This window comes from Erythrolamprus reginae, chromosome 1, assembly GCF_031021105.1.
Source record: "Erythrolamprus reginae isolate rEryReg1 chromosome 1, rEryReg1.hap1, whole genome shotgun sequence".
NCBI classification, from domain to species: domain Eukaryota; kingdom Metazoa; phylum Chordata; class Lepidosauria; order Squamata; family Dipsadidae; genus Erythrolamprus; species Erythrolamprus reginae.
Window position 1 is genome coordinate 412,561,904 of NC_091950.1, and position 25,789 is coordinate 412,587,692.

The window sequence follows — 25,789 nt, forward strand, 5'->3', positions numbered from 1 at the left end:
TCCCCAGGGCACCAGAGGGCCGGACGAGGAACAATGGTTGGAAGCTGACCAAGGAGAGATTCAACCTGGAAATAAGGAAGAACTTCCTGACGGTCAGAGCGATCAACCAATGGAACTGCCTGCCAGGGGAGGTGGTGAACTCCCCAACTCTGGACACCTTCAAGAGGAGATTGGACTTCCATTTGGCTGGGGTGCTGTAGGGTTTCCTGCTCAGGCAGGGGGTTGGACTCGATGACCTAACGGTCCCTTTCAACTCTATTAATAAATAAAAAATAAAATAAAAATAAATAACTAAAATCACATCTATCATTCGTTCTTATCTAGAAAAGTTCTTAAGTAGAGGCGTTCTTAAGTAGAGGTACCACTGTATTTCCATTCACATTTTTTTTACAAATCACAGGTTAGTGGCTTTTGAGATGAGACATAACGTCATTCTTGGCCTTCCTTCCTTAGCGAGAAAGCTTTGTTTTAAGACTCTGAGCTCAAGCCATAACTGGCTATGTCTGGCCAACCTCTTAAACCAGGATGGTCAATTGATGAGACACTTGTAGCCTTTTTAATCCCAAGTAGGCTTTTCCTATGGATCGCAATCCTGTTAAAATCTGGCATCTAGATGTGGGTAGTTCTCGACTTACAACCATTCATTAAGCCAGTGTTTCCCAACCTTGCCAACTTGAAGATCTCTGGACTTCAACTCCCAGAATTCCCCAGCCAGCATTCTCTGGCTGGGGAATTCTGGGAGTTGAAGTCCAAATATCTTCAAGTTGCCATGGTTGGAAAACACTGCATTAAGCGACTGTTTGAGACGACAACAGCACTATTTATTTATTTATTTATTTATTTATTTATTCATTCATTCATTCATTCATTCATTCATTCATTCATTAGATTTGTATGCCACCCCTCTCCGTAGACTCAGGGCGACTTATAACAATAACAAGAACAATGTAAGAACAAATCTAATAATTTAAAAAACACTAAAAACTCCATTATTAAAAGCAAACATACACACAAACATACCATGTATAAACTGTATAGGCCCGGGGGAGATGTCTCAGTTCCCCCATGCCTGACGGCAGAGATGGGTCTTAAGAACTTTACGAAAGGCGAGGAGGGTGGGGGCAGTTCTAATCTCCGGGGGGAGCTGGTTCCAGAGGGTCGGGGCCGCCACAGAGAAGGCTCTTCTCCTGGGTCCCACCAAACGACTATAATAGCAACCAGGGGGGGTTCCATTTACTTTTGCCAGCAGTTTGCATCGCAACGTTTCGGACACATGGGCACATCCCCTTGGCCAATTTCACTTTGGTGCAGGACTGGATTCCTACACTTGCGGTCCGGTGCGGGCTCTCCAGTAGCAGCCCGCTGATGATGCAATTTAGGTGTGACCGCTCCAGTGCCGTCTTTCCTGGTCCATGCGCACCACCATCTTTTTTTTTTTTTTGGTAATTTTGCGCTAGAAAAGTCCTGCGCATGCGCAGAAGTAGAATCAGTGCTTTTTTCCCGGTTTAGGCTTGAAATTTTCTTCTGTGCATGCGTGGAAGTAGAATCGGCACATCAAATGTCACGATGAACACCGGCAGTGAAAGGTAAGTGGAACCCACCCCTGCTTCCGCGCATGCTCAGAAGGTGGATTCAGGCCAAAACACACCTGTGTTTCGGGTGAAGAAATAAAGGTCAGTATTTGTTGTGGTTGGCTCTGGCCCAGCTCCTGCCCCAGGGAATGGGGAGGTGGATGCAGGGGAAACTTCAACATGTCACAGGCCTGTGTTATTGCCGACAGACTCAGTTCAGAGTTTAGTTTCCTCGGACGAAGAAGAAGGTGGGAGTGACTTGGCAGAGGAGGGCTTGGCACACAGCCAAGGCAGTCAATCTTCCTTATCTCCTACTGCTTCAGACATTTTGGACCCACGCAAGCGCAGAATTATGCGTAGAAGAGACCAAGTAAGAACATATTACAGGAAATAAGGAAGGCCACCTGTGTTTGGGTGGGGCTCCAGCAATTAGGGCTGCTGCTATAAATAGCAGCATGTGGGTTGGCCATTGTGGAAGAATATCTGTTCACAGTTCGTCAGGAATCTTGTGTGCTGGACTTTGTTGCTTTTTTATGCCTTTGAAACCAAAGCAGAGCAATGTGTGTGTGTCACTTCATTGGAAGAAGAAGGGGGGTGAAGTTTCTTCACAGCTGCTAGCTAAGTACTTAATGACTGCTTAAGGGAAATTGTACAGACTACCCGGTTGTTTTGGGAAGAGTGCTCTTTGCAATACAAAAAGAGCGCTTAGTTTGTTTTGACTTTTGTGATAAAGAACATTGTTTTGAATTTTCAAACGTGTGTGTGTCTGAAATTTGTACCCTTGAATTTTCAGGAGGCTCCTGAATTTTCAGGAGGTTTTTTCAAATCACAGAACGAGAAGAAGCCATCCGAACACAGTAAAACTGTTCTGTCTGGGTGCCCCCAGACTTCAACACCAACTGGAAAAAGCAGCCAGACACGCTGGTAAAAGCAAAAGCACTTTATAGTTTGAAAAATAAACACAGAGAAAAACCTGTTCTTCCCAACAGGCAGGCTATGAGACTTCACAGCAGAGTCCTGACGGCCAGACAATACAGCAGACTTCTTGCTGGCACACCCACCACTGTAGAGAATAAGACCCACACCTTTTTTCTCCCAAGGTTTCAGTATTCAAAGTCACAAACCAGAATTCCAAGACGCCAAAGATCACAGCCAGGTCCCAGGACTCCCAAAGATAATACTCCACAAGCCAGGAAGGGTGGGTCTGCCTTTTCAGCCTTTCCAGAGAGCACCACACCCAAACCCAGCTGTTGCCTCTTTAGTGCTGAAAGTACCTGGCTAATTGTCCCCTTCGTTGTGTTGCTCTTCTCTGCCGGAGATCGATGATTGCTTGTGCATTTTCATCTAAGGAATCCAGGCTGCTTGCTGGGGAGAGCTCCCCCTCGGGGGACTCTGGCTGTCCTCCCTCTCCCTCAGCCTGAGATTCCTCCTCCCCGTCTGCCTGAACCTCCTGTTCCTCATCCTCCCCCTCTGAGCAGGAAGCCGGCAGAGGATCAGCCGTTCCCTGAGGGGCCTCAGATGGAATCACAACAAAAACCAGATGAAAATTCAGAAAAAAAATATGGTGGAAAGCACAAACCGGCACAGACAGAGCTGGATCTGTGATGCCAAAATTGTTGTTGTGAGCTGCCCCGAGTCTTCGGAGAGGGGCGGCATACAAATCTAATAAATTATTATTATTATTAAATTATTACATCACCAGGAGGTCGCTAAAGGTTCTGCGATCTGGTCCGAATCGGGAGGAACCCACCCCTGATTACAACCGATCGGTTGCGTCTTCAAAATGTGGGTGCTTGGCAATTGTCATGTATTTACAAGGGTTATAGCATCTTGGAATCCCGTGCTTGCCATCTGCAATCTTCCTAGCCAACTTCTGACAAGCAAGCTCAATGGGGATTCGCTCAATGACTCTGTGATTCTCGTAACTAAGACAGTGATTTGCTTATCAACCTTGGCAAAAATGTTGTAAGATTGGGTGTGACTCACTTAACTAGAAAAATAGAAACATAGAAGACTGACGGCAGAAAAAGACCTCATGGTCCATCTAGTCTGCCCTTATACTATTTCCTGTATTTTATCTTAGGATGGATATATGTTTATCCCAGGCATGTTTAAATTCAGTTACTGTGGATTTACCAACCACGTCTGCTGGAAGTTTGTTCCAAGGATCTACTACTCTTTCAGTGAAATAATATTTTCTCACGTTGCTTTTGATCTTTCCCCCAACTAACTTCAGATTGTGTCCCCTTGTTCTTGTGTTCACTTTCCTATTAAAAACACTTCCCTCCTGAACCTTATTTAACCCTTTAACATATTTAAATGTTTCGATCATGTCCCCCCTTTTCCTTCTGTCCTCCAGACTATACAGATTGAGTTCATGAAGTCTTTCCTGATACGTTTTATGCTTAAGACCTTCCACCATTCTTGTAGCCCGTCTTTGGACCGGTTCAATTTTGTCAATATCTTTTTGTAGGTGAGGTCTCCAGAACTGAACACAGTATTCCAAATGTGGTCTCACCAACGCTCTATCTAAGGGGATCACAATCTCCCTCTTCCTGCTTGTTATACCTTTAGCTATGCAGCCAAGCATCCTACTTGCTTTTCCTACTGCCCTACTTGCTTTTCCTACTACTTTGCTTAGCAACGGAAGTTCTGGTCGTAAGATCAATAAAATCTAAATCTAATTAATAAATAATAAGATAGAGGGCTCCCTATACTGGCTTTCAATAGCACAGGTTTCATTAAAATGCATTTGCTAAACACTGTGTGGGAATACAACCGCAGGCGGTTATAATTTTTGGAGTGTTTTTTGCAAAACTCAATACTATACCTTTTTAGCTTGGGCTTTTGGAAGAGTCCCAAACTGGGGTTCTGAAGGCCGGTCCACCGGATTATTGATATCGGAAGGAACGCTCTCTGTTCTCCTTAACCGTGGTACTATTGAAGAAGAGAGAAGAAGTCAACGTTTTCCTTAGCCTTCTTAAAATTACAACGGCAACCCTGAATTAAAAATAGCAGAGTTGGAGATCTTCTGGGAGTGATGGCAAAGCTATGGCACAGGTGCAAAAGGTGGCACGCAATGCCATATCTGCTGGCACACGAGCCATTGTGTTTGCCCAGGTTCGCCTGGTGCACCAGTTGCGGCCCTATTTGGACAGGGAGTCACTGCTCACAGTCACTCATGCCCTCATTACCTCGAGGTTCGATTACTGCAATGCTCTCTACATGGGGCTACCTTTGAAAAGTGTTCGGAAACTTCAGATCGTGCAGAACGCGGCCGCGAGAGCCATCGTGGGGCTTCCTAGATTCGCCCACGTTTCTGCAACACTCCGTGGCCTGCATTGGCTGCCGATCAGTTTCCGGTCACAATTCAAAGTGTTGGTTATGACCTTTAAAGCCCTGCATGCCATTGGACCAGATTACCTCCGGAACCGCCTGCTACCACACGAATCCCAGCGACCGATAAGGTCCCACAGAGTTGGCCTTCTTCGGGTCCTGTCGACCAAACAATGTCATTTGGTGGGCCCCAGGGGAAGAGTTTTCTCTGTGGCAGCCCCAGCCCTCTGGAATCAACTCCCCCCGGAAATTAGAACGGCCCCCACCCTCCTTGTCTTTCGTAAATTACTCAAGACCCATCTATACCACCAGGCATGGGGGAGTTGAGACACCTTTCCCCCAGGCTTTTTTATATTTATGTTTGGGTATGTATCTGTTGTTTGCTTTTTAAAATATGATACAGTTTTATGTGCTTTTTAATATTAGATTTGTTTTCGCTGGAATATTATTTTTATTATTGTTGTGAGCTGCCCCGAGTCTTCGGAGAGGGGCGCCATACAAATCTAATAAATAAATAAATAAATTGTCCTAGCTCAGCTCCAACATACATGTATGTGCTGGCCAGCTGATTTTTGGCTCACACAGAGGCTCTGGGAGGGCGTTTTTGACTTCCAGAGATCCTCCAGAATGAGGGAGGGTGTTTTTACATTCCAGGGAAGCCTTTGGAGCCTGGGGAGGGCAAAACATGAGCCTACTGGGCCCACCAGAAGTTGGGAAACAGGCTGTTTCCAGCCTCCAGAGGGCCTCCGGGGGTGTGGGGGGGTGGAAGCAGTTTTCACCCTCCCCAGGCATTGCATTAGGGGTGTGGGCACTCGAGCATGCACGATAGCACATGCACACGCTCTTTCGGCACCCTAGGAAAAAAAGTTCGCCATCACTGTTCTAGTCCAACCTTTTACTCAAGTAGGGGACCCGGTATCCGTGATAGCGAACCTATAACACCCATGCCATAAGTGGCACGCAGAGCCATATTGGTGGGCACGTGAGCTCAGGTCCGGCGCGCGGATTTTCAGGCTATTTGGGCTCATTGAGAGTTGGGAAAGAGCCTGTTTCCAACCTCCGGAGCGGGTGGGGAAGGGCCATTTTTTTTGCTCTCCCTAAGCTCCAGGGCCTTTCAAGGAGCCAGGGAAGGGTAAAAATGGCCTTCCCCTTCCCCGGAGGCTAGAAACTTTCTGCTTGCTGACTTCTGGTTGGAAGTCCCTTTTTTTTTGCTCTCCCCAGGCTTCTCCTATCTAGAAACCTGTGGAGGGCGAAAAGAGCCTTCCCCATCCCTCTGTTGGCCCTCCGGAGGCCAGAAATGGCCTGTTTCAAGGCTCTGAAGCTGAGGGAAAGCAAAAAAAAACCCAGGCCTTCCGGTCCAACCGGAGGTTGACAAACAGGCCAATTTCTGCCTCCAGAGAGCCTCCAAGGGGGTGGGGTAGGCTGTATTCGCCCTCCCCATGCTCCTAAAAAGGTTTTGACGCCTGGGGAGAGTGAAAAACGGGTGTGCCATCGCATGCTGAGAGTGGGAGGGTCAAGCATGCATGTGTAGAGGCCCCCATATGGAATTACGGGTGTGGGAACACATGCACACGATGCCCCATGCTCTTCCCCCCCCCTCCCCGCTTTAGGCACACAAACCCAAAAAGTTTGGCCATCACTGCCCTGTATCATTCTGGACATATGGCTGCCTAGTCCCTTCAGTGTCAGTTCCAGTGATGGATGTCCTACAACTTCTAAAGGCAAACCATCCCAGGCATTAATTGTGTAGCCAACCAGACATACTGTAGATGGGAGTAATATGTTCCCTATTTGGACCGGGAATCACTGCTCACAGTCACTCATGCTCTCATCACCTCGAGGCTCGACTACTGTAACGCTCTCTACATGGGGCTATCTTTGAAAAGTGTTCGGAAACTTCAGATCGTGCAGAATGCAGCTGTGAGAGCAATCATGGGCTTCCCTATGTATGCCCATGTCACACCAACACTCCGCAGTCTGCATTGGTTGCCGATCAGTTTCCGGTCACAATTCAAAGTGTTGGTTATGACCTATAAAGCCCTTCATGGCATCGGACAGAATATCTCCGGGACCGCCTTCTGCCGCACGAATCCCAGCGACCGGTTAGGTCCCACAGAGTGGGCCTTCTCCGGGTCCCGTCAACTAAACAATGTCGTTTGGCGGGTCCCAGGGGAAGAGCCTTCTCTGTGGCGGCCCCGACCCTCTGGAACCAGCTCGCCCCTGAGATTAGAACTGCCCCCACCCTCCTTGCCTTTCGTAAACTCCTTAAAACCTACCTCTGCCGTCAGGCATGGGGGAATTGAGACATCTCCCCCGGGCCTATACAATTCATGTATGGTATGTTTGTGTGTATGTTTGGTTTTAAATAAGGGTTTTTAATTATTTTAAACATTAGATTTGTTATACTGTATGCTGTTTACTACTGTTGTTAGCCGCCCCGAATCTACGGAGCGGGGCGGCATACAAATCTAATAAATAAATAAAATAAAATAAAATAAAATAAATAAAATAAAAATAAATAAAAATAAATAAAAATAAATAAAATAAATAAAATAAATAAAATAAATAAAATAAATAAAATAAATAAAATAAATAAAATAAATAAAATAAATAAAATAAAATAAATAAATGTTATGTCAAAGGCTAATAATACAAGAACAGAGTTGGAAGGAACTTTGGTGGTCTTCTAGTCCAACCCCTTGCTTGAACAGGAAACCTGCCCTATACAATTTCAGACCAATGGTTTGTCCAATCTTCCAAAGCTCCTGTGATGGAGCACAAACAACTTCTAGAGGCAAGTCATTCTAATGATTAATAGTCCCTACTGTTGGGAAAAAAATTCCTTAATACCAGATTGCTTCTCTCCTTGATTAGTTTCCATCCATTGTTTCTTGTCCTGCCTTCAGGTGTCTTGGAAAATAGTTGATCCCTTCTTCTTTGTGTCAACCCCTCAAATACTGGAAAGACTGCATTCATGTCCCTCCTAAGCTCAATTCCTGCAATCGTTCTTCATATGTTTTAGTCTCCAGCCCTCTAATTATCTTCGTTGCTCTTTTCTGCACTCCTTCCAGAGTCTCTACATCTTTTTTCTAATACAGTAGTACCTCTAGATACGAGCTGCTCCACAAGCGAGTATTCCAAGTTACGAGCCGCGACACGAGCGAAATTTCTGTTCGACACCCGAGCTCAAATTCGGGATACGAGCCGAGCTTCCACTAGGTGGCGCAAGAATCTCCTTGCTTCCAGTTATCTCGGCGCGAAAAACAAAGTCTAAAGGCATTCGTTCGAGATGCGAGTTGATCGACTTACGAGCTCGGGTCTGGAACGAATTAAACTCGTATGTCGAGGTACCACTGTATAGTAACGCGAACTGGATATAACTGAACATAAAAACTGAACAATAAACAGCAAGCAATCCGATAAGGGAAAGAAAAGTTTAAAAAGAATATAAAGGCACTTACTAGGTAAGAAAGATATTCTACAGGGTGGGGCTTCTTTGGTGCATTTATTGTGACATTTTAATCTGCAAAAAGGGGAAAAGACATATTAGGAACAAGCTAAGCTGAATTGTGGTCGGGGAAAATACTTCCACTTCTTTTCTCGGGAGACAACAGGGGGCGCCGATTAGTGTGTGAAGTTGGAGCCACAAGTTTTAAAAGTTGCCAAGTTTGAAGACCTCTGTTACAAAGGATAACTTTCAACCACAGGGGGAACTCCATTAACATTGGCTTACCTGCAGTGTTTGCATTTTACTCCAAACATCATACTTTTCTGACACACTTGGCACACCTGAGAGAGCCAGGATTTTGTAGAAAACCTGAATGAGAGGAAACAGAACACAGCTGTAAAAGTGTTGTACCTGATTCTTGACAAATGTATCTTTTATTTTATGTACGTTGAGAGTGTATGCACCAAAGATAAATTCCTTGTGTGTCCAAACACACTTGGCCAATAAAGAATTCTATTCTATTCTATTCTATTCTATATTCTATTCTATTCTATTCTATATTCGATTCTATATTCTATTCTATTCTCTTCTATATTCTATTCTCTATTCTATTATAAATTCTATTCCATTCTCTATTCTCTTCTCTTCTATATTCTATTCTATTCTATTCTATTCTCTATCCTCTATTCTTTATTCTCTATTCTATTCTCTATTCTATTCTTTATTCTCTATTCTATTCTCTATTCTATATTCTATTCTATATTCTATTCTATCCTATTCTATATTCTATTCTCTATTCTCTATTCTCTATTCTTTATTCTCTATTCTATTCTAAATTCTATTCCATTCTCTATTCTCTATTCTATTCTCTATTCTATTCTATTCTATATTCTCTTCTATATTCTATTCCATATTCTATATTCTACAGTATATTCTATATTCTATATTCCATATTCCGGTTTGTCCATTGGGGGATTTTTTTGCCTCTGGAACTTCAGCGAAGCTTCCCTGAAGCGTCCAGAGGACCAAATGGCCTTTCCCAAGACTGAAAATAAGCTGTCCAGCACACGCATATACGCTGGAGCTGAAACATGGCAAAGTCTCGCGTGCCCTCCCATATGGCTCCGTGTGCCGCGGATGCTCACCATCATGGGCCCTAGGGAGTTTGGGCGGCATAAAAATCCAAATAAATAAAATAAATAAATAAAATTTGATTTTACCCCTAGTTGAATCATTGCAACCGAGTCTACAGAGAGGGGCAGCATACAAATCTAATAATAAGTAACTTAGACTAATTTGAGAGGCATCCAGGCAGGTACAGTTCAGGCAGGGAGTTGTTGAAAAGTAGCAACTCCTCCCACACCAACCTCAGCAGTTTCCTCTCCAAAGTATGTTGCAGACCACTCTATCCTGGATGGCTGAGCATCTTCATCGACATTGAACTTGTGTGTTCAACCATCTGAAAATCTTACCTGTGTGTTACAGACAGGCCGATATCTCTTCGTACCGCTTGTGGCGATCCCTGGGGTAAATCTAGGAAAATGAAAGATTTTTTGAAAGTTAGTTAAGTTAAATGCCTTTTGTCAAACAGCCTGCAAGGCAGACGGTCTATCAACTTTGAAACGGATCTAGGCTACCGTTGTCATCTTTTCATTTCTCAAAATTTTGCACGGACAAAAAATGCCAAATATCAGCCAAATCTCACAAGCGCGAGCATCCACGTGCAAGATTTGTCTCCCTGTGCATGCGCAGAAGCCAAATCTCACGCGGGCACATGCTCCCACCCATCAGCCACACGGAACTGCTTGGGTGGCTGTGTTCCCTACCGGTGCTATGGCGTCAAGCGCACTGGTAGGAATCCAATATTGCTTCCAGCTCTGTTAATCTATTTACAGATGGTGGGCAACCGTCGACGCCTGGGAGATCTGGGTGCAGTGGTCCTAGGCTAGGTGGGTGTGGGGCACATAGGGCGGCTCCATCCACCCACCCCACCCTAGCTTGATTTTCTTTATGCCTGTGCCTCACAGTGGGTAGGGCTTAACTAGGCCTTATTTGGGGGATAGGGCTTATATTATGCGCAGGAGTGAAAATTGGGCTAAAGCTTGTTTTTGGCGTAGGTCGTATTTTCGGAAAAATACAGTAGCACTTAAGACTTTTATACTGGGCATGGATAGCCTAGAGAAAAGAAGAGCCAGGGGGGACATGATAGCATTATACATATACTTGAGAGGTTGACACAGAGAGGAAGGGGTCACACTATTTTCCAGGGCACCAGAGGACCAGACGAGGAACAACGGATGGAAGCTGACCAAGGAGAAATTCAACCTGGAAATAAGGAAGAACTTCCTGATGGTCAGAGCAATCAACCAGTAGAATGGCCTGCCAGCGGAGGTGGTGAACTCCCCAACTTTGGACATTTTCAAGAGGAGATTGGACTTTAATTTGGCTGGGGTGCTGCAGGATTTCCTGCTTAAGCAGGGGGTTGGACTTGATGACCTTCAAGGTCCCTTTCAACATACATACATACATACATACATACATACATACATACATACATACATACCGACCCATAGTAGTTTATAGGATTCTCTGGGGAAGAAAGAGCCAGAGGTTTTAAGAGAGGGAGTGGGTGCCTTATATTCTGTGCTGGGGAAAATTCTGGGAGTGGAAGTCTTCCCATCTTAACTTGACTGAATTGAGGAATGCTCCTCTAAATATTGTTGTTGTTGTTGTTGTTGTTGCTGTTGTTATTATTATTATTATTATTATTATTATCATTATCATTATTATCATTATTATTATCATCATCATCCGAGTCGCTCCAAGTCTACGGAGAGCGGTGGCATACAAATCTCATAAATAATAATCATAATCATCATCATCATCATGATCATCATCATCTTCTTCTTCATCATCATTATTATTAATTCAATTTATATGCCGCTCCTCTCCGAGGACTTGGGGTGGCTTACATTACAACATATAAAACAATAGTATACATCTAGATACAGTTTAGTTTCAACTAAAAGTTACATTTTAAAAAGTTACATTCAAAAACTAAAAAACCCTATTAAAATACACACATATCCCTTCATTCAAACTCATTGTACATTCATTAGCCAAGGGGCAGAGTCTAATAACGCCACGTTTGATGGCACAGGTGAGTCTTTAGACTCTTTCGAAAGGCGAGGAGGGTCGGGGCAAGACGAATCTCCGCGGGGAGCTGATTCCAGATACATACAGTGGTTCTCAACCTTTCTAATGACGTTAATACAGCTCTTCATATTGTGGTGACCCCCAACCATAAGTCTAGCACCAATTCTCCCAACTGAGCTTTAATCTAATTGGCAGGAAGGTCAGAGGGACAGTGTAAATGCCTGATTGGTCATATTGTAAAAATATATTCCAAGGCGCCGGAATAGAAGCTTTAGTTCCTAACACCAGGGGAAATTTGTCTTTTTCCATGGTCTTAGGCGACCCCTGTGAAACGGTCATTTGACCCCCAAAAGGGTCCCAACTCCCAGGTTGAGAACCACTGAGTTCTAAAGCTTCTGGCAGTTTGTTTTCCCTTTCCCAACTCTAGGTGGCACCAAATTCTCATTTCTCAATGTCTTCTGGTACTGTACCTATATTTCTCAACAAGAATTTTAAATTACTCTTAAAAAAATATTGTTTTCCCAGCAATGGTGCAGTGGATTGCCAACCCATTCAATTTCTGGGAATGTTAGCGAGTTAGCGAACTCATTTTCCATAAAGCCGTGAGGTTGTTCAAATAACAAGCGTTTCCAGAAGCGGAAGAAGCCAGAGGTCACCTGAGATTAAACTAAAAACAACAGAATGACAGAATTGGAAGAGACTTTGCAGATCTTCTAATCCAACCCTCTGTTCAAGCAGGAGACTATACCAGTGATGGTGAACCCATGACACGGGCGCCACAGGTGGCACGCGGAGCCATATCTGCTGGCACATGAGCCGTTGCCCTAGGTCAGCTCCAGCACACAATGGTGCACCGGCCTGCTGATTTTTGGCTCACACTGAAGCGCTGGGAGGGCATTGTCGGCTTCCAGAGGGCCTCCAGGGGGAAAGGAGAGGGCGTTGTTGCCCTCCCGAGGTTCCAACAAAGTCTCTGGAGCCTGGGGAAGGTGAAAAACGGGCCTACCATTTGGGAAACGTTTGGGAAATGGACTGTTTCTGGCCTGCATAAGGCCTCCGGGAGGGCAGGGGAAGCAATTTTCGCCCTCCCCAGGCACTGAACTATTGGTGTGGGGACTTGTGCAGGCATGAGAGTGTGTGTGCACAGGCTTTCCGCACCCGAAGGGAAAAAGGTTCGCCGTCACTGCCCTAAACCCATGATTGTGAACCTCTGGCAGGCAGTAGTAGATCCTTGGAACAAACTTCCAGCAGACGTGGTTGGTAAATCCACAGTAACTGAATTTAAACATGCCTGGGATAAACATATATCCATCCTAAGATAAAATACAGGAAATAGTGTAAGGGCAGACTAGATGGACCATGAGGTCTTTTTCTGCCGTCAGTCTTCTATGTTTCTATGTTTCTATGCCACAAGTGGCATGTGGAGCCATATTGGTGAGCACGCAAGCTCAGGTACAGTGGGCATGCATGCGCCGGCCAGCTGATTTGGGGGCTTTCTGGGCCCACTGGGAGTTGGGAAACAGCCTGTTTTCAGCCTGCGAGGGAGGGGGGAGGCCTGTTTTTTTCTCTCTGCAACCTCCAGAGCAGTGATTTTCCACCTTTTTTGAGCCGCGGCACATTTTTTACATTTACAAAATCCTGGGGCACACCTCCAACCAAAATGACACCAAATGACACTCTAACGCAGTACACATTATACATATAGTTAATAATATAGTTTCTAAATGTATTTATACTCACTTAGTGTGAAACCTGGGCCTGTTTCGATGAACACAAAAGGGATATCCTGGCAGGAATGGTAGTTTGGGGACCCTTGTTTAATTTCCCCACGACACATCTGACCATGTCTTGCGGCACACTGGATGAAAAACACTGCTCCAGAGCCTTTCTAGGAGCCTGGGGAGAGCAAAAAACCCAGGCCTTCCAGTTCCACCAAAACTTGGCAAATGGACCCTTTTCTGCCGTCGGAAGGCCGTTTTCACCTTCCCCAGGTTCCTAGAAAGGCTTTAATTTGATTTGATTTGATTTGATTTGATTTAATTAATTTATTCGACTACGCCACCCAATCCCGTAGGACTCGGGATTGACACCTGGGGATAGCAAAAGGCGTGACATTGCATGCTGGGAGTGGGGGGTGTCATGTGCACATGCGCATGGGGATAACATGGAATTATGGGTTTGGGCAATGAAGGGTCACTCTTCCTATTTTCTACTGGAGCTCCCTTGGAGGCTGTCACGGGCGTGCACTCGCCCATTGGTTACGCATCGGCCCTTTGGCACGAGATTTGTCGGCTGCGCATGCGTAAGTCAAATTTCGTCCGAGGAAATTGCGTAAGAGTGAGATTTCGGTTATTTCCGCCAATATTTTTGCTTCCGCGCATGCACAAAAGCAAAAAACGGCGTAAATAGCCAAAATCTTTCTTTCTCGCGCATCCTTGCATGAGATTTGATTTGCTGTTCATGCGCAGTGGCCATGTCTCACACGGGGGCATCGGGGGCACACAGCTGTGTACGCATCTGGGATTTTACTACTGGAGCTGCGTATCTGGGAGCACTGGCTGCTGCCTGCCACTAGGTGTGGCATGCATACGGGTGCCCCCCTGCACCCCCCCTTTTGGCATGCGAACCAAATAAGGTTCGCCATCACTGCCCTATATCATTCCAGACCAGTGACTGTCCAGTCTCTTCTTCCATAACTACAGTGATGGAGTTCTCACTATCAAGAAGTTTCTACTTATTTCTAGGTTGCGTCTCTCCTTGATTAGTTTCCATCCATTGCTTCTTGTCTTATCATCTGGTGCTTTGGAAAATAAGTTGACTCTCTCTTCTTTGAACATTGGAACACTGCTACCGTGTTTCCCTGAAAATAAGACACTGTCTTGTATTAATTTTTGCTCCAAAAGTTTTGCTACGTCTTATTTTTGGGGGGTGCCTTATATTTCTCATATAAGACAAATTCACAGGCAGAAAAGCTGACACCCCCAAAGAAAGTGTACCGTACGGTACACTGATTACGGTACAGTAGCTGTCAGTATGGCACCCACCCACACAAACGACGGCACTTATATGGTACAACAGTATACTCCCGCTATTGCAGCCTCCGGCCACCAGAGGAACTACAGTCTACGCACTTTAGTGGAGACTGTAATGGCGGTGAGACAGCAGCAGACTGTGTCTGTTGTACTGGACGGTACAAAGCGATGGAAGGGGCCAGCAGGGGATGCCACATTATTACGGTACCGCTATGAACAGCTTTGAATGGTACCGTATGTTTTTCCACTGTACCATATGTAAACTTGACTACGCCTTATTTTCAGGAGGTGCCTTATATTAGCAAATTCTGCAAAACCTCTGACATGCCTTACTTTCGGGGTACGTCTTATTTTCGGGAAAACAGGGTATCATGTCACCCCTAGTATTTTTTTTCTCTAGACTAGACATACCCAATTTCTGCAACCGTTCTTTATATCTTTTAATTTCCAAATCCCTAGTCCTCTTCGTTGTTTTTCTCTGCACTTTTTCTAGAGTCTCTGCATCTTTTTAATATTGTGGTGATCAAATGTGGTGATCAGATTACCAAGACCTTCTTATACATGTTATCTTTGAGTTACAAAAATTTACTAAGAAACTTTTCAAAGTTACAATAGCACATCAGAATAGGAATAGGAATAGCTCTGGGTTAGGATTGGAAAGGAAAGGAAAGGAAGGGAAGGGAAGGGAAGGGAAAGGAAGGGAAAAGAAAAGAAGGGAAGGGAAAAGAAAGGAAGGGAAGGGAAAGACAGAGAGGGGAAAGGAAGGGAAAAGAAAAGAAAGGAAGGGAAGGGAAAGAGAGGGGGGGAAAGGAAAGGAAGGGAAAGGAAAGGGAGGGAGGGAGGGGAAAGGAAAGGAAGAGAAAGGAAGGGAAGGGAAGGGAAAGGAAAGGAAGGCAAAAGAAAAGAAGGGAAGGTAAAAGAAAGGAAGGGAAGGGAAAGACAGGGAGGGGAAAGGAAAGGAAGGGAAGGGAAGGGAAAGGAAGGGAAAAGAAAAGAAAGGAAGGGAAAAGAAAGGAAAGGAAGGGAAGGGAAGGGAAAAGAAAGGAAGGGAAAGACAGGGAGGGGAAAGGAAAGGAAAGGAAGGGAAAGGAAGGGAAGGGAAGGGAAGGGAAAGAGAGGGAGGGGAAAGGAAGGGAAGGGAAGGGAAAAGAAAGGAAGGGAAGGGAAAGAGAGGGAGGGGAAAGGAAGGGAAGGGAAAGAGAGGGAGGGGAAAGGAAAGGAAGGGAAAGGAAAGGAAGGGAAGGGGAAAGGAAGGGAAGGGAAAGAGAGGGAGGGGAAAGGAAAGGAAGGGAAAGGAAGGGAACAGAACAAACTATTCTTGAATGTAGACCTTTAGGTGTTAAATTTGCTAATGCAGGAACATACAATGCATACATCTGAAAGCATAATTTTGTCACCCAAGGGCTAGATTCCTGTGCCCCATGTCATATAAAAAGAAGGCTAATTCTACATACATCTGTGGCTGTGAGATTTTGATTTCACGGTTCGGAGTTTTGAAACGCTCCATAATGAGATTGAGGTTTGGGTCGGCAGCGTATTGGCAGTTGTGCCTGATAGCGATTATGTAGTGATGCCGTTTGGGTGGCGGAGGAAATGAAGGCGCTATGCAAAGCAGGGTTGCTCAACCTTGGGGACTTTGCTCAGTTCCCAGATTTCCCCAGACTCAGGAATTCTGGGAGTTGAAATCCATTCCCTTAACATTGTCAAGGTTGAGAGTTGGGGGGAGGGGAAGAATCCAAATATTTGACGGTCCATCTATCTATCTATGCTATTTTTATGCCACCCTTCTCCTTAGACTCAGGGCGGCTTACAACATGTTAGCAATAGCACTTTTTAACAGAGAATCAGCCTACTGCCCCCACAATCTGGGTGTGGGCAATTAGCCTATTGCCCTAGCTCAGCTCCAGCATGTATTTGTGTGCTGACCAGCTGATTTTGGGCTCACACAGAGGCTCTTGGAGGGCGTTTTCAGCCTCTGGAGGGGCGGAGGAGGGCATTTCCCTTGCCGGCTTGCAGCAAGCCCAACAGCAGGAAGGGTGGACAAGCGAGGGGCATCGCGGTGGTGGGGCTCTACGGAGCCGGAGCGAGCAAGTGTGCTTCTGCAAACTGTCCGCCTGAAAAAAGTGGGACTTTTTAAAAATAATGCGGGATGCAGGAAAAATTCCTAAAAAGCGGGACTATCCCGCTAAAAGCGGGACGTCTGGTCACCTTATCCATGGAGCCTCTCTAGGAATCTCCTGGGAGGAAATAGGGCCTGAAATGGTGGGGGAGAAGCCTCCGTGGGGCCTCTCTAGAAATCTCCTGGGAGGAAACAGGACCGGAAAAGGTGGGGGAGAAGCCTCCGTGGGGCCTCTCTAGGAATCTCCTGGGAGGAAACAGGGCCGGAAAAGGTGGGGGAGAAGCCTCCGTGGGGCCTCTCTAGGAATCTCCTGGGAGGAAACAGGGCCGGAAAAGGTGGGGGAGAAGCCTCCATGGGGCCTCTCTAGGAATCTCCTGGGAGGAAACAGGGCCGGAAAAGGTGGGGGAGAAGCCTCCATGGGACCTCTCTAGGAATCTCCTGGGAGGAAACGGACGGAAAAGGTGGGGGAGAAGCCTCCGTGGAGCCTCTCTAGGAATCTCCTGGGAGGAAACAGGGCCGGAAAAGGTGGGGGAGAAGCCTCTGTGGGGCCTCTCTAGGAATCTCCTGGGAGGAAACAGGGCCTCCACCCTCCCTGTGGTTTCCCCAATCGCATGCATTATTTGCTTTTACATTGATTCCTATGTGGAAAAATTGCTTCTTCTTACAAACTTTTCTACTTAAGAACCTGGTCAGGGAACGAATTAAGTTCATAGGTAGAGGTACCACTGTACCAGTGTCCCAGAACTATGGGAACACCATTTGCAACCTTCTGACAAGGAAAGTCAAACGTAGAAGCCAGATTCACTTAACAACTGTGGCAAGGACAGTCGTAAAATGGTGGCAAAACTCACTTAAGAAATGTCTCACTTAGCAACAGGAACGTTCGGCTCAATAGTGGTCGTCAGTCGAGGACCACCTGTATTTAGAGTTCGATTCCAGTAGCCTTTCAAAAATTCCTACTGTATTTTTAAAGCGGATCACAGCGCAATTATAAATAAAACCTTCTGGTCTATTCAGTGCACTATGCCACATGTAAAATGATTGCACTCCATCTAGGAGACCGATCTGAAATTTTCTTCCTCTAGAAAATGCACTTTTAAAACAATTTCCCTTTCATCAGCTGGAAAGAGAAGCCTTGGGGGGAAAAAATAAGATACAGCAGAATGCCTCTTGCTCGTCTCCAATCTTAGCCAAGCTTCAATTGATGGATGATGTGGTAGGAACAATGTAATTGGGTCATTCAACGTAAAGCAGGGGTCGCCAACCTTTCCGGCTTTATGAACTGGTGGGCAGGGGGAGGCTGGTGGGGATCGTGCACGAGCTGTTAATATGCTGTTTATACGGCTCTGCATTACATCCTCCAACATCTTGAATCTGCAAAGACCTCTTTGCAAACTTTAATTTCAGCATTCAATATAATCACTCCAGACATTCTTCGGTCACAATTCAAAGTGTTGGTCATGACCTATAAAGCCCTTCATGGCACCGGACCAGGAGATCTGCGAGACCGCCTTCTGCTGCACGAATCCCAGCGGCCGGTTAGGTCCCACAGAGTTGGTCTTCTCCGAGTCCCGTCGACTAAACAATGTCGTCTGACGGGACCCAGGGGAAGAGCCTTCTCTATGGCGGCTGCGACCCTCTGGAATCATCTCCCTCCAGAGATTAGGACTGCCCCCACCCTCCTTGCCTTTCGTAAACTCCTTAAAACCCACCTCTGTCGTCAAGCGTGGGGGAACTGAGACATCTCCCCCTGCCTATGTAGTTTTTATGCATGATATGACTGTATGTATGTTTTTTATATTGGGGTTCCTTGCTTTTTAGACTTTTTAAATGTACAGTAAGCCCTCACCTATCGCTGGTGTTACGTTCCAGACCTGGCCGCGATAGGTGAAATCCGCGATGGGGAATTTATCGACTGATAGTACTTATTTAAGTATTTATATTGTAATTGTTTGGTAAGTTTTCATTGTTTTAAGTGTTTATAAATCCTTCCCACACAGTATTTATTTTAGATACAGTATTTAAATACAGTATTTACAATTTTAGATTTTTTTTTTTTGAAAAACCTGCCGATCGAGTTCCGCGGGCTGTTTAAATCTGCCGATCGACTTCCTCAGAAACCCGCGAAGATCCGCGAATGATTTTTCTCATTAATATTTCTTGAAAACCCGCAATGAAGTGAAGACGCAGTAGGTGAAGCGCGATATAGCGAGGGACTACTTGTGGATCACAAGCTTCCTAATAGACAGGTAGCAGCAGGTGAAGCTCAACAGAATCACATCAGATACCTATACAATTAGCAAAGCTCCCCCCCCAAGGCTTTGTGTTCTCTCCTTTTGAATAATAATAAATAATAATAATAATAATAATAATAATGACGACGACAACAACAACAACAACAATAACAATAGAGTTGGATGGGACCTTGGAGGTCTTCTAGTCCAACCCCCTGCTTAGGCAGGAAACCCTACACTACTTCAGGCAGACGGTTATCCAACATCTTCTTTAAAACTTCCAGTGTTGGAGCATTCACAACTTCTGGAGGCAAGCTGTCTATTCTCCCTCTATACCAGAGGTAGGCAAAGTTGGCTCTTCTGTGACATGTGGACTTCAACTCCCAGAATTCCTGAGCTCGCATGGTTGGCTCAGGAATTCCTGCCAAGGCTGCAGGCCCCTGGTTTAAAACACTCATTGGTGCCCCACATAAGCTGGTGATGTAGGACAGTGTTTCCCAACCTTGGCAACTAGAAGATATTTGGACTTCAACTCCCAGAATTCCCCAGCCAGCGAATGAAGTCCAGATATCTTCAAATTGCCAAGGTTGGGAAACACTGATGTAGGATGTTCTAATCCTCAGGTGTCAAATTCATGACGTCACATTGCCAACACGTGATGTTTCATGACATTTTTTCCCTTTGTGGAGTGGCTGTGGCCTGTGCGTGACACATCTGGCCTGTGGGCCACAGGTTTGACACCCTTGTCCTAATCCAACCTATTGAGGGACACCAGGCTGAGAAACACAGGTATAAAGAGCCTATCGAATCACAGGTCTATGTCAATTTTGTCAATTTGTCCTAGAACGACTTCCCCACATCTGGGAACCCTTCAAATGATTGGACTTCAATTCCCAGAATTCTCAGCAATGGCTACGGTAGTTGAGATATTCTGGGATTTGCTTATTCGTGGTTCACTTAATAACTGCAATCATTTACTTAACAACTGTGGTGGGAAAAGGTCATAAAATCAGACATGAATCAGTTAATGATCGCCTTGATTAGCGGCCAGAGTTCTAGTACCAATTGTGGTTGTAAATTGAGTACCATTGTGTCTTTCAATTATTCTCCGAATGTTAATACAGTGGTACCTCTATCTACGAATGCCTCTACTTATGAACTTTTCCAGATAAGAACCGGGTGTTCAAGGATTTTTTGCCTGTTCTTAAAGACCATTTTCCATTTACAAACCCAAGCATCCGAAACTATAACTGGAAAAGGCAGGGAGAAGCCTCCCTGGGGCCTCTCTAGAAATCTCTTGGGGGGAAATAGGGCCAGAAAAGGTGGAGAGAAGCCTCTGTGTGCCTCTCTAGGAATCTCCTGGGAGGAAACAGGGCCGGAAAAGGTGGGGAGAACCCTCTGTGGGCCTCTCTAGGAATCTCCTGGGAGGAAACAGGGATGGAAAAGGTGGGGAGAAGCCTCTGTATAGGCCTCTCTAGGAATCTCCTGGGAGGAAACAGGGCCGGAAAAGGCGGGGAGAAGCCTCTGTGGGCCTCTCTAGGAATCTCCTGGAAGGAAAGAGGGCCGGAAAAGGCGGGGAGAAGCCTCTGTGAGGCCTCTCTAGGAATCTCCTGGGAGGAAACAGGGCCGGAAAAGGCGGGGAGAAGCCTCTGTGGGGCCTCTCTAGGAATCTCCTGGGAGGAAACAGGGCCTCCATCCTTCCTGTGGTTTGCCCAATCGCACACATTATTTGCTTTTACATTGATTCCTATGGGAAAAATTGCTTCTTCTTACAGACTTTTCTACTTAAGAACCTGGTCATGGAACGAATGAAGTTTGTAAGTAGAGGTACCACTGTATACACGTTTTCAAACAGAATTTTTTTGGCTAGATTAATCGAAATAAAACCCAGGTTAAATAAAACAACATTACCATGCTCCAGACTTGGCAAAGGAAATAAACGAAGGTATGGTTTTATATCATGGCCTGGTTCACACAAGATGCTAGATTCCCACAATACGTGGCCCCATAAAGAACCAGACATCATCTTGGAGAGACTCAAGTTTAAACATGAGTATATCTTGATAATCATTGAACGCATGAGAGAAACCAGAATACAGGGACTTGGGGAAGTACTTTGTCAGCTTCCTCTCCTGCCCTTAATATATATTTTTAAACTTTCATTAAGAAACAGTTGGTCCTACTATTCCAAGGTCAAGCTTTCCGAGGAAGGTCATTCTTTCTGTGGCCTTTTCACCCTCTCTGGAGCAGGAATAAAGTTTGCCAAAATAAAGCATCTCTTACCGAATCTAAAAAAGACACAAAAAAGAAAGAAGGGAGGAAAAAGTGAGTCGTAATCATGTACTGACCATGTTAAACATACAAAGATCACTTTATAGTTGAATCACACTTTTTTTTCCGGTAATTTTTTTAAAAAAATTCTCTCTTTTTTCTCTTTCGTAAGCTCCTTAAAACCCACCTCTGCCGCCAGGCATGGGGGAACTGAGATATTATTTCCCCCTAAGCCTTTACAATTTTATGCATGGTATGTTTGTATGTATGTTTGGTTTTATAATAAGGGGTTTTTTTTTAGTTGTTTTAGTATTGGATTGTTACATGCTGTTTTTATTACTGTTGTTAGCTGCCCCGAGTCTACGGAGTGGGGCGGCATACAAATTCAATCAATCAATCAATCAATCAATCATAAATAAATAAATAAATAAATAAATAAACATACATTCAAACAATACAATGTACCATCTAGTTTTCCATTAATAAAAATGCAGTATTTTATTAGCAACTAATATCAATCATCAAAAAAGTAAGTAAGTAAGTAAGTAAGTAAGTAAGTAAGTAAGTAAGTAAGTAAGTAAGTAAGTAAACATACATACATACTGTACTTTCAAACAATACAATGTACCATCTAGTTTTCCATTAATAAAAATGTAGTACTGTATTTTATTAGCAACTAATATCAATCATCAAAAAAGTTGCCACTGTGTGACACAGAATGCTGGACTCGATGGCCTTTGGCCTGATTCTTACGTCCTTATGTTCCCCAAGGCCGAAAATCTGCTGGCCAGCACATGCACGCACCTTGCAACGCCTCGCACGCCCCAGGTACAGCTCCGCGTGCCACCTGTGACACACCCACCATCGGTTCGCCATCACAGTGCTACGCTACGGTAATCCCGATAGCAAGGAGAGGTAAGAAGTAGAAGGACACTTACTTCATAGGAGGGACTTCGTCTATTCGATTGCCGAGCTGGGACTCGTGCGATTTGCTCCTGGTGAGGGTTGTGAAGTTAGGCAGCAGCTGGAAAACCTTTCGGCTGGGTGGAGGCGGAGTCCGTGGGGGCTTCCCTCTCTTGAGCTGAGGTGTGGTCGGTGGGGTAGTGGCAGTGCTTTGAGGAGTTCTGAGATTCCGCCTCCCACAGTGAGTGGAGAAAGCAAAGGACTCCAAGAGGCCATCGGCGAAGGTACCTTGACTCGTGGGCAAGCTGTCCGAGGAGGGGATGGTGGAGACCGAGACAGAACGAGGCTGTGGGCCATTGCCTTTCAAATGGGAAAGGTTGCCTTGTATCCATGTGAGTCCTGGAGGGCAGGGTGAAAGTTCAGAAGGGGGCATCAGACTGGTTTCTCGGCAAACATCGGGTGGATTCCACACCACATGGTCTTTGTAGTCTCCACCTGCATGGAGATATGAAGACATTGTTCAAGGAAAGCCAAACTTAAAACAATGAGGAGCAGGTGGGATTCGATAGACTAAGGCAGGGGGTAGGCAAAGTTGGCTCTTCTATGACATGTGGACTTCAACTCCCAGAATTCCTGAGCTAGCATGATTTGGCTCAGGAATTCTGGGAGTTGAAGTCCACAAGTCATAGAAGAGCCAACTTTGCCTACCCCTGGACTAAGGCAGGGATGGCAAACCTATGGCACAGGTGATTTTTATTAATATTGATTGTTTCCTTGTTTTTTATATGACCCCTATGACAACCATTAAGTGTCGTACCTCATGATTCTTGACCAATGTATCCTTTCTTTTATGTACACTGAGAGCATATGCACCAAAGACAAATTCCTTGTGACACATGGTCAATAAAGAATTCTGTTCTGTTCTATTCTATTCTATTCTCTAGAACAGTGATTTTCAACCTTTCTTGAGCCGTGGCACATTTTTTACATTTACGAAACCCTGGGGCACATTGAGCGGGGGGAGGGGGGCTGCTAAAAAAAGTTTGGACAAAAAAATTATCTCTCTCTCTCTCTTCCTCCCTTTCGCTCCATTTGTCTCTCCCTCCCTCCCTCTCCCTCCCTCTTTCTTTCTCTTCCTTCCTTCCTCTCTTTTTTGCTCTCTTTCTCTCTCTCTCCCTCCTTCCCTCCCTCTATGTCTTTCACTCTCTCCTTCTGTCCCTCTTTTTCTTTCTCTCTCTTGCTTTCTCTCTCTCTCTAGCTCTCTCTTTCTCTCTTGCTTTCTTTTTCTTGTTCTCTTTCTCTCTCTCTTGCTTTCTCTCTCTCTTGTTCTTTCTCGCTTGCTCGTTCATTCTCTCTCTTTCTTTCTTTCTTTCTTTCTTTCTCTCTCTCTTTCTTTCTCTCTTGCTTTCTTTCTCTCTCTGAGCTTCGCGGCACACCTGACCATGTCTCGCGGCACACTAGTGTGCCACGGCACACTGGTCGAAAAACACTGCTCTAGAACAGTGTTTACCAATCTTAGTAACTTGAAGCTATTTGGACTTCAACTCCCAGAATTCCCCAACCAGCAAATGTGTAATGGGCTGTGAGAATGAAGAAGACAGTGGGAAAAGCCACAGCCTAGCTAACATTCAGAGCAGGGGCGGGTACCTCCTGGTTCAAATTGGATCAGCCAAACTGGTCATGACCTGCTGGTGACATCACTGAACTGGATTGGCTGGTGCCATTCCGTGGCCTTCGCCATCTTTTTTGGGGGGATGGGGTTTTTTTGCAATTTTTTTTTACTGTTTTGAAGGCTTTTCCTGTTCTGCTGCTTTGTAAAACGGCCCTCCCACCATCCCCTGAACTTAAACTGACCTTTATTCCTTTGCCTGAAACACAGCTGATCAGCTCCTCAGCTGTGTTTCCGGACGATTCCAACTACTGAGAATGTGCAGAAGCCAATCAGCTGTGTTACGGGCTGATTCCAGCTACTGAGCTTGCGCGGAAGCCAATCAGCTGTGTTACGGGCTGATTCCAGCTACTGAGCATGCGCGGAAGCCAATCAGCTGTGTTACGGGCTGATTCCAGCTACTGAGCTTGCGCGGAAGCCAATCAGCTGTGTTACGGGCTGATTCCAGCTACTGAGCTTGCGCGGAAGCCAATCAGCTGTGTTACGGGCTGATTCCAGTTACTGAGCATGCGCAGAAGCCAATCAGCTGTGTTACGGGCTGATTCCAGCTACTGAGCATGCGCAGAAGCCAATCAGCTGTGTTTCCGGCTGATTCCAGCTACTGAGCATGCGCGGAAGCCAATCAGCTGTGTTTCGGGTTGATTCCAGCTACTGAGCATGCGCAGAACCAATCAGCTGGGTTTCCAGCCGATTCCAACTACTGAGAATGTGCAGAAGTCAATCAGCTGTGTTTCGGGCTGATTCCAGCTACTGAGCTTGCGCAGAAGCCAATCCGCTATGTTACGGGCTGATTGCACCTACTGAGCATGTGTGGAAGCCAAATTGCACGGGGAACGTACAAAAAATTACGATGCAAACCGGTGGCGAAGGTAACTAGAACCCAACCCTGAGTCAGAGAAGAGATAACTCAAACTAGGAGCAGGATGGAGACAGGGCCATGAGTAACTGACCCTCCTTTTGATTCCGGCCTCAATAAGACATGAATTGGGATGCATGATACGGCATGACTGTATTAATGAGATTTTAAACAGTTTTATATTATTATTATTGTTATTGTTATTAATTGTTTACATTGTGTTTATTTATTTATTTATCTATTGGATTTGTATGCCACCCCTCTCCGGAGACTCGGGGCGGCTAACAGCAATAATAAGACAGCATATAATAATAATCCAATACTAAAAACAATTAAAAACCCATTATAATAAAAACCAAACAGACATACAGACATACCATGCATAAAATTGTAAAGGCCTAGGGGGAAAGGGTATCTCAATTCCCCCATGCCTGGCGGCAGAGGTGGGTTTTAAGTAGCTTACGAAAGGCAAGGAGGGTGGGGGCAATTCTAATCTCTGGGGGGAGTTGGTTCCAGAGGGTCGGGGCCGCCACAGAGAAGGCTCTTCCCCTGGGTCCCGCCAAGTGGCATTGTTTAGTTGACGGGACCCGGAGAAGACCCACTCTGTGGGACCTAGCTGGTCGCTGGGATTTGTGCAGCAGAAGGCGGTCCCTGAGATAGTCTGGTCCGGTGCCATGAAGGGCTTTATAGTCATAACCAACACTTTGAATTGTGACCGGAAACTGATCGGCAACCAATGCAGACTGCGGAGTGTTGGTGTAACCTGGGCATTTTTGGGAAAGCCCATGATTGCTCTCGCAGCTGCATTCTGCACGATCTGAAGTTTCCGAACACTCTTCAAAGGTAGCCCCATGTAGAGAGCGTTACAGTAGTCGAGCCTTGAGGTGATGAGGGCATGAGTGACTGTGAGCAGTGACTCCCGGTCCAAATAGGGTCACAACTGGTGCACCAGGCGAACCTGGGCGAACGCCCCCCTCGCCACAGCTGAAAGATTTTTCTCTAATGTGAGCTGTTATTATTTCTAGTGTTGTAAGCCGCCCTGAATCCTTCGGGAATGGGCAGCATACAAATTTAATAATAAGTATGTAAGTATGGTAAGTAAATAAAAAGCGTTTCAGAAAGGAACACCCTAGTTCTCTGGAAAGGAGAAGAAAGAAGTATTTTCAGATTTGCATGATTCTTTTACTATCACAGCAT

At 45.4% G+C, this 25,789-nt stretch overlaps 1 protein-coding gene across 1 annotated transcript in view; it reads right to left on the bottom strand.

Annotated features, from left to right (window-relative positions):
* Positions 1 to 25,789, bottom strand: part of KSR1 (kinase suppressor of ras 1) — a 234,103-nt gene that overhangs the window by 44,191 nt on the left and 164,123 nt on the right. The window contains exons 4-9 of the mRNA XM_070735303.1: positions 22,103 to 22,562; positions 21,177 to 21,181; positions 9,828 to 9,888; positions 8,641 to 8,724; positions 8,369 to 8,430; positions 4,402 to 4,508 (exon numbers count right to left, since the gene is read on the bottom strand). Coding sequence (XP_070591404.1) covers positions 4,402 to 4,508; positions 8,369 to 8,430; positions 8,641 to 8,724; positions 9,828 to 9,888; positions 21,177 to 21,181; positions 22,103 to 22,562 — 779 coding nt within the window. The remainder of the gene's footprint in view (positions 1 to 4,401; positions 4,509 to 8,368; positions 8,431 to 8,640; positions 8,725 to 9,827; positions 9,889 to 21,176; positions 21,182 to 22,102; positions 22,563 to 25,789) is intronic.